The sequence below is a fragment of the Gekko japonicus genome, unplaced genomic scaffold (genome assembly GCF_001447785.1).
Source record: "Gekko japonicus isolate JY-2015 unplaced genomic scaffold, Gekko_japonicus_V1.1 scaffold2937, whole genome shotgun sequence".
Classification (NCBI taxonomy): Eukaryota; Metazoa; Chordata; class Lepidosauria; order Squamata; family Gekkonidae; genus Gekko; species Gekko japonicus.
This window is the reverse complement of record NW_015176065.1, coordinates 167,007-176,152: the sequence shown is the minus strand read 5'-3', so window position 1 is coordinate 176,152 and position 9,146 is coordinate 167,007. Positions and strand designations below refer to the sequence as shown.

The window sequence follows — 9,146 nt, the reverse complement described above, 5'->3', positions numbered from 1 at the left end:
GGGTTGTTGTTGTTTTTAACCAAAGGGTGCGCATGCGCCGTTGGGTGCTTGTGCACATCCCATGGAGACTTGGGGGAAAAAACCCTTTTTGCGACGGGACATGGGCGGGCACCGGATGCCACGAGCTACCACCGGAAACGTGATCAGACGCCCGCCCTTGCCCCGCGGTTTCTGGAAACTAGTACCTCGGAGGTACTAGTTTTTTACAGCGCATCTTCTGCAGGAAGCCTCGGGTTCGCCATGGGAGCTCTACGCTTCCCAGAGGTTGCGGTTTGATCGCGCCCGGAAAATCCGCCTATCTTCCGTCTCTGTAGCGTGGCTAATGCTCCGTGTGACCGCAGCCATTATAGAATATTGATGATGAATTCCCAAAATTTCCCAATCAATACCTCCCTAACAGGGATCTGAATGCACATGAACACATGAAGCTGACCAGCGGTCCCTCAAGGTCAGTACTCTCTCCTCAGACTGGCAGTGGCTCTCCCGGGTCTAAGGTCTTGCCCATCGCTTACTTCCTGGTCGTTTTTAACTGGACATGCCAGGGATGGAACCTGGGACCTCCAGCATGCCAAGCATAGGGCTCTTTAGCTTGGAGAAACGACGACTGAGGGGTGACATGATCGAGGTTTATAAGATTATGCATGGGAAAGAGCAGGTAAAGAAAGAGGTACTTTTCTCCCTTTCTCACAATACAAGAACTCGTGGGCACTCCATGAAACTGCAGAGCGGTCGGGTTAGAACGGATAAAAGGAAGTACTTCTTCACCCAAAGAGTGATTAACACATGGAATTCACTGCCACAGGAAGTGGTGGCGGCTACAAGCATGGACAGCTTCAAAAGGGAATTAGATAAGCATATGGAGCAGAGGTCCATCAGTGGCTATTAGCCACAAGGTATAGCTAGGGGCTCTGGGGCAAGTGATGCTCTGTCTTCTTGGTCCTTGGGGTCTTGACTTTAGAAGAACAATGGGGACTAGGCTCCTGGTCTCTCCACTGGGGAACCGATGGGACCGTGGCGGGAGATTTAAACCCACCAATGGGACCTAGGGGTGTGTCCCCAGGTGTGTATATAGTTGGCCAGCCGGCCGTTAGTCTTTGTCTTTGTTGTGTACCAGTAAACCATGCTGATCACTACATCAGTCTCCGTGGTTTCTTCATGCGTCTAACCCACTACACTTCAGTGGCGACGAAGGTGGGATCCCGCTGAGCAATCCAGCTGGGCTGGCGGGAATCGGCGAGGGAAGACAACGCACCGCTACCTACGTTCCTCCGAACGATGAGCAACGAGCAAGCCGCTTCCCAGCCACAGCTGAAACCGATCAGCACAATGGCTCTTGCTCCGGGATCAGGGCTGGTATCGCCCTTCGATACAGCACGTCCACAGCAATGGGGAGCCTGGATCACCGGCCTGAAGCAAGTCCTGATTTTCTACCAAGTGATGGATAAGGCCAGGATGAAGGGCCTGGAGAACCTTTTGTCTGAGGGCGCTGGGGACCACGACCCTGTCTCCCCACAGCAGGCAGCCTTTGTGGGCCGACAACTCCTCCCGGCGGTCCGTAAACGCCGTGAACTCGGGGCCTTCTGTCTTCGCAGGCCACTCCCTCACCACCCAGCCCAGCACCCGGGATAGGACGGGGTCCCGGGCCAAGCGGCGGGCAATGTCCGCAGCCTGCAACAATGCATCCGCAGGCCCTCCAGCTGGAGGACCCGGTGCGCGGGGGTCGGATCCTCAACCACGTCTGGCAGGGGAAGTCGGCTAAGGGCGTCGGCGTGGCCCATTGCTTTCCCCGGGCGGTGTTGGAGCTGGTAGTTGGCTGCCGAGGAGGCCCCAATAACCGACGTTTCGGAACCAGAGGGGCTTGCGCCAACAGCACACCCCAGTACAGGGAACGGGGCCCCGGAGGTCCCAGTACCGCCCCCCCCCGATGGTCCACTAGAGAATGGCAGTCCCCATCGTACTTAAAGGACTATGTGACTTAGGGTGGGTCCGAACTATGGGGGGAGGGATGGTGTGTCCGCCGACCGCCACCAGGGGCCAGCGAACACTCACCAGAGAGCTTGACTCTGGAGGAACAATGGGGACTAGGCTCCTGGTCTCTCCACTGGGGAACCAATGGGACCGTGGCGGGAGATTTAAACCCACCAACGGGACCTAGGGGTGTGTCCCCAGGTGTGTATATAGTTGGCCAGCCGGCCGTTAGTCTTTGTCTTTGTTGTGTACCAGTAAACCATGCTGATCACTACATCAGTCTCAGTGGTTTCTTCATGCGTCTAACCCACTACACTTCATTCAGATACATTGAAACAGTCACCAAAAATTACATATGGGTAGCAGATGAGGAGGATGTTGCTAGGAAGGGCCGATTAGAGTGAAAATAGGATTAAGGCAATTGGTAAGAGCTGTGAATTTTAAGAAGGCATCCTCAAGGAAGAGAAGAGGAGATTGGATTTATACCCCGCCCTTCACTACCCAAAGGAGTCTCCGAGCGGCTTACAAACTCCTTTCCCTTCCCCTCCCCACAACAGACACCCTGTGAGCACTGTTCCCTCTAAGCTGAGTTAGTGTGAGCAAGCTCACAGTTTTTTAGCCTCCAGCTCACACATTTTTGTCTTGGCTCAGGAAGGATGGCTCCAGAGCCCACTAATCTATGCAGCAGCCAAATTGTTCGCTCACAATTTTAATGCCAATAGCTCACAAAATAGAATTTTTGCTCACAAGACTCCATAGCTTAGAGCAAACATTGCCTGTGAGGTAGGTGGGCTGAGAGAGCTCTGACAGAAAGTGCTCTTTTCCAAAACAGCTCTGACAGAACTGTGGCTTGCCCAAGGTCATCCAGCAGCAGCAAGTGGAGGCGTGGGGAATCATACCTGGTTCACCCAGATTAGAGTCCACGCACCTAACCACTACACCAAACTGGCTCTCACACCAAACAGGGTTGACGATTTGCCATTGACCAGGAAAAGGATATAGCCCTTGATTGTAACAGATATTTGGAGCACCTGTGATTGGGACTGTATTTATGTCATGTTAAGTTTGTATTGCAGTTTATTTCCTTCATTTTTACCCCATCTTTCTTCCCAATGGGGACCCAGACTGGCCTATAACATTTTCCCCTTCTGCATTTTATCCTCACAACAACCCTGTGAGGTAGGTTAGACGAAGAGTGTGGGACCGGTCCAAGGACACTCAGTAAGTTTCCATAGCTGAGTGGGGATTCGAACCTAGGTCTCCCAGACCCTAGTCTGACATTGTTACACCAAGCTGGTATTTTGTGTTAGTCTCCTTGGGAACGGACAACTGAGAGGTGTGTGTGTGGTTTAAATGAACTAAAAATATGCCATCCCAACAGAAAACAAGGTGTTTATTTACTTAAAACAGTTGTATCAGACCCGTCCATCCAAAAGAACTTGCAAGGCACCACCCATAACTACCTTTTGGTACAGTCCACAAATAGAGAAAATCAATAAAATGACAAATATGAGCCAGGATACTAAACGCAGGTATCAGAATGGACCACAGTTCGGCCTCCGAACACCCTCCTAAGGATTGTGCTAAAAAACCTGACTGGGGCAAAGTAAAATCCTATTGGTGGGGAAGAGTTCTACTGAGCAAACTCTGGATTCAGACGACGTTGCTCCTTAACTGTGATTCCAGATCTGCCCATCTTTGTCTTTTGCACTGGCAGTCATGACCAGTGTTCCCTCTAAGCTGAGTTTGTGTGAGCTAGCTCACAGTTTTTTAGCCTCCGGCGCACACATTTTTGTCTTAGCTCAGGAAGGAGGGCTCCAGAGCAAACTGATTTATGCAGTAGCCATGGCGCTCACTCACAACTTTAATGCCAGTAGCTCACAAAGTAGAATTTTTGCTCACAAGACTCCACAGCTTAGAGGGAGTATTGGTCATGATCAGGGGTCATTTCCTGCAGGAGCGCACAGGAGCGGAGCTCCGGCAGTAAAGAGCTCAGGGGGCGGGCACATGCAACAAGCCCCACCCCCTGCTCCCAGCAGCCCTCAGTCAGAGCAAGAAGCAGCCAGGTAAGTTGCAGAGCTCCCCCCGGTCCAAAGAGTCCAGTGGCACTTTTAAGACCAAATTTTATTCAGGTACAAGCTCTCCTTCCTCTGTGAGGATAGATCTGCCCTTTCCCCCCCCCCCCCAATAGCTGTCAGCAAGCTGCCATAAGGTGGTGTGTTCTCTTATACATGTTATATTGTGCTCTGTCCATTCCCCCCCCTGTATCCTCCTGTGTAGGTATTTACTTTCTTTTGCTTACTACATCTGCGGAACTGCTCAAGGTCAACCAGCTGGAGGTGGGATGGAGTTATGGCGTTGCTTTGCTTATTATGTATCTGAACTTGTGAGAACTGAGCTTGTGTTTACGTTGTAGAACCATTGTGTTCCCAAGGAATTGAGCGCTAGTTTTATCTGCATTCCCGCCAGCGGGAATTGGACTCATTGGTCCTAACCTAGTTCAAGTTCCTTTATTATGTTACCCTTTGGGATCTGTAGTCATTCCTAACAATTCATATGTTCCTGAGCTAACCATCGCTTTATAATAAATTTGACTTTGTTCTTCAAACGTGGATTTATTTCGAATGCATGGGGAATCGGACAATAGCTAGCAATCCAAAACAGTCCAGTGGAGCCTGAGCGGTGGGTGTTGCCTTCTGACACACTTCTGGTGATGTCAGGGGGCGTGGCATATGCAAATAAGTTATACTAATGAGCTCCTGCACCTCTTTTTCTACGAAATGACCCCTGGTCACATTTTAACTCATATGGCGGTGTCTCCCAACCGGGTGCTATGGCGCTCACCAGGACTCTCCTTGGCGCCTGTCAAGCTTCTCAGAATGCCTTCGTAAGGCAGGGTTATTCGGCCCCCTCCCATGCTTGCATAGTAGAGAGGGAGGTATGACGTTTGACGCTGCCTCCTGTAGCAGTCATTTCGGGGCGGCGCTAGACCCTCTTGACATTCCCAAGGTGCCCACAGGGTCGTAAAGGTTTGGTTATGCCAGGCTTGGGCCGTTGTTGTGTAGTGCCAGAGCAATCGTAGTAAAACAGGTATGATGCGTTCTGCGAAAAGAGGTGCATTGAAAGTGCATTGATGTCCTACCCTGCCCTGCCTAATTCAACGATATGATTTCAACGTTAGATATGGTTTCTAGGTTTCGCCCTGGTCACTGGCAGGAGGGGGGTAGAGTTGCCAGATCCAGGTTGGGAAACTCCTAGAGATTTGTGAGTGGACCCTGAGGAGGACAGAGACCTCAGTGGGGTAGAATGGCATAAAGTCCACCCTCCAAAGCAACCATTTTCTCCAGGGAAATGGATCTTTGTAGTCTGGATCAGGCCCGTAGCCGATATTGTTTTGTTCAGGGGGCATTTAAATTTTTAAGGGGGCAGTTACATTACAGTTAAATTAACCTGAATGCCTGTCTTTAAAGGGGGAGCCTGTTTCTAGCTCTTCTAGCTCGGAGAGCCAGTTTGGTGCAGTGGTGAAGTGCGCGGACTAATATCTGGGAGAACCAGGTTCGAATCCCCACTCCTCCACTTGCACCTGGCTGGATGACCTTGGGCAAGCTTTTCTTGAAGGAGCTCTCTCAGTCTCACCGACCTCACAGGGTGTCTGTTGTGGGGAGGGGAAGGGAAAGGAGTTTGTCAGCCGCTCTGAGACACCTTTGGGTAGTGAAGGGCAGGGTATACATCCTATCTCTTCTCCTCCTCTTCTTCTTCCTTTCAAAGGACAAGGCAACGAGTGCATCAGTTCCTGGGGGGGGGGGAAACAACGCAGAGGGCATTTAATTACCTTCAGAAGACGTTTAAATGCCTTTTGAATTCCGTTCCACAGGGCAAGAAGGCTTAGAAGGGCACCCAAGAGCAGCGCCATCAGTACATCTCCAACAATCCCCCTTTCTGCTAGCCCAAGACTGCTGTATACCACCTAGGTCACGGTGAGTCTTTCAAAAGCATTCCCATGAGCCTTTGAGAAACATGCAAAAATAAGATTTCTGGCATGGCTATTTCTGGGGGCAGGGCTTTTGATTAAGGGGGCGGTGCCCCCCAAATGCCCCACTGTAACTACGGGCCTGGTCTGGATATGCTGTAATCCTAGGAGATCCCCAATGTTAGATCCTGTACTCAGGGGTCATTTCGTAGAAAAAGAGGTGCAGGAGCTCATTAGCATAGCTCATTAGCATAACTTATTTGCATAGGCCATACCCCCTGACATCTCTGGAAGTGTGTCAGAAGGCAACACCCACTGCTTAGGCTCCACTGGACTGTTTTGGATTGCTAGCTATTGGGGGGGGGGGAACGTGCAGATCTGTCCTCACAGAGGAGAGAGAGCTTGTACCTGAATAAAACTTGGTCTTAAAGGTGCCACTGGACTATTTTGGACCGGGGGGCTGGGGGGAGCTCTGCAGCTTACCTGGCTGCTTCTTGCTCTGACTGAGGGCTGCTGGGAGCAGGGGGTGGGGCATGTTGCATGTGCCCGCTCCCTGGGCTCTTTACTGCCGGAGCTCCGCTCCTGTGCGCTCCTGCAGGAAATGAGCCCTGCCTGTACTAAAGAGAAAAGGCAGGGATTGTGGTACTAACCAGAGACGTAGCATTCAGAGGACACACTTCAGCATCAGGCCCGGATTTGATACATTCAACAAACTAGGACACGGTGATCTAGAAAGAGGCACTGTGACAAAACAGGGTCAGCTGAAGGGGGTGTGAGCCCCTGCCTCCCACCCCATAATGTGCCACCCAAACAGAAATCACCAACAGGGTGTTCATGTCAGAACAGCCCGAAGGACCAAGTGAGACAAACGTAAGGCAATCTTTAAAAGTGACCAGAATGTATAGAAGTGTGTCTTTCTTTCGGTATCAGAGTGTAGCCGTGTTGATCGGCAGTAAAACAGCTAGATTTGATCGAGACGGGTAGTCGTGTTAGTCTGCCTGTAGGAGCCGAAAAGAGCAAGCGTCCAGGAGCACCCGAAAGCAGAGGTCATTTCGGGGGGGGGGATCGCGGGGGATCGCAGTTCCCCCGGGTGAGGTACGGGGGGCGGTACCGCCGGGCCCCTCATGGGGCTCGGCAGTGGAGCTGCAAGGCCGGCACTGGCGGCCGGGACCGTTGGGGGCGGGGTGTGGGGCCTTATGACACACTTCCGGTGATGTCAGGGGGTGTGGCCTTATGACACGCTTCCGGTGATGTCAGGGGGTGTGGCATATGCTAATGAGTTATGCTAATGAGTTCCCCTAGCTCTTTTTCTACGAAATGACCCCTGCCCAAAAGACTCCCATTCTAGCTGTACCCGAAGAAGCGAGCAGGGACTCGCAAAAGCTCATACCCTGCCACGAATGTCGTTGGTCTTTTAGGTGCTAGAAGACTTAGGGCTGCCAGCCTCCAGGTGGGACCTGGGGATCCCCTGGAATTACAGCTCATCTCCGGACAACAGAGATCAGTTCCCCTGGAGAAAATGGGTGCTTTGAAGGGTGGACTCTGTGGCTTTGTACCCCAGTGAGGTCCCTGTCCTCCTCAGTCTCCACTCTCAGATCTCCGGGAGCTTCCCAACCTGGATCTGAGAACTCTACCCATCCCCCCCCCCTCAATTTTACTGTTGTTTAGAAAAGCCTGCGAGATCTGGCTTTTAAAATTGCTTTTAGGTTTTCTGGAGGAGGAGAATGGGTTTGAGTTTTTAGTGGAGTTACATTTGGAACGAGAAGTATAGGGTTAAATTGTTAGGGTTGCCACTGCTGCCAGCCTCCAGGTGGGGCCTGGCGATCTCCCACTTTTACAACTGATTTCCAGCTGACAGAGATCAGCTCCCCTGGAGAAAATGGGCTGCCTTGAAGGGTGGACTCTATGGCCTTGTACCATGTGACAGGAAGTGTTTCATAGTGGAGGAAACATCTTTTGAAATGCATTTTGCATGAGCAAAATTGTTATCTTGATTTCATTTAATAAGGAAAGGAATGGAGTACTTAGATACATTGAAAATCCTCCCTATATTTTAGGGCCACCCCCAAATTCTCCAGGTATTTTCCAACCCAGACCTGGCAACCCTCTGAATTATGGATTTTTAATTTCACTGCGTTTACATTTTGTATGGGTTGTATATCTTTACGTATATTTTATTGCGGGGGCCCTCTGAGCGTTGTAAGAGCAGGGTATAAATATTTTAAAATAAAATAAGGCAGGCCTGCGGTTTAATTGCTCTAAAGTAATCCCGGGCATAGCGAAGCGGCCTCGTCTATTTTATTTATTTACTTGATTAAAATATTTAGTAGCCCAGCCGGCTGTCTGCCTTGCAGAACTCAAGGCAGCTGACCGTGTAAATAAAACAACAATAACTTTATTTTAGTGGGTCGGGACAATTCGAACAGGACAGAATAAAGTGGCGTTGACACGGACAGGATCCAAAGGCAATCTAAGCCCAGAGGCCGGCGGACTGAATCCCTTTGGTAAAGCGAGACAAGGACCTCATGGGCACTCCATGAAATTGCTGAGCAGTCAGGTTAGAACAGATAAAAGGAAGTCCTTTTTCACCCAAAGAGTGATGAACACATGGAATTCACTGCCACGGGAGGGGGTGGCAGCTACAAGCACAGATGCTTCAAAAGGGAATTAGATAGGCATATGGAGCAGAGGTCCATCAGTGGCTATTAGCCACAAGGTGCTCTGGGGCAAGTGATGCTCTGTCTTCTTGGTGCTTGGAAGTGATGCTCTGTATTCTTGGTGCTGGAGGGGGGGCAACAGTGGGAGGGCTCCTGGCCCCACTGCTGGACCTCCTGATGGCACATGGTGTTTTTGGCCACTGTGTGACACAGAGTGTTGGACTGGATGGGCCACTGGCCTGATCCAACATTGGCTTCTCTTAGGTTCTTATATGGAGCAGAGGTCCATCAGTGGCTCTTAGCCAGAAGAGGAGGAGGAGGAGGAGGAGGAGAGGAGATTGGATTTATATCCTGCCCTTCACTTGGAGTCTCAGAGCGGCTTACGAAGTCCTTTCCTTTCCCCTCCCCACAACAGACACCCTGTGAGGCGGGTGGGGCTGAGAGAACTCTGGCACAAACTGTTCTTTTTCAAGGACAGCTGTGCCAGAGCTTGTGACTGACCCAAGGTCACATCGGCAGGTGGAAGTGGAGGAGTGGGGAATCAAACCCGG

The 9,146-nt window shown here is 51.0% G+C and overlaps 1 protein-coding gene across 1 annotated transcript in view; it reads left to right on the top strand.

Moving 5' to 3' along the window:
• Positions 1 to 1,275: 1,275 nt before the first annotated feature.
• DCAF12 (DDB1 and CUL4 associated factor 12) overlaps positions 1,276 to 9,146 on the top strand; it is a 57,884-nt gene continuing 50,013 nt past the window's right edge. Inside the window, exons 1-2 of the mRNA XM_015426712.1 lie at positions 1,276 to 1,503; positions 1,593 to 1,805. Coding sequence (XP_015282198.1) covers positions 1,276 to 1,503; positions 1,593 to 1,805 — 441 coding nt within the window. The remainder of the gene's footprint in view (positions 1,504 to 1,592; positions 1,806 to 9,146) is intronic.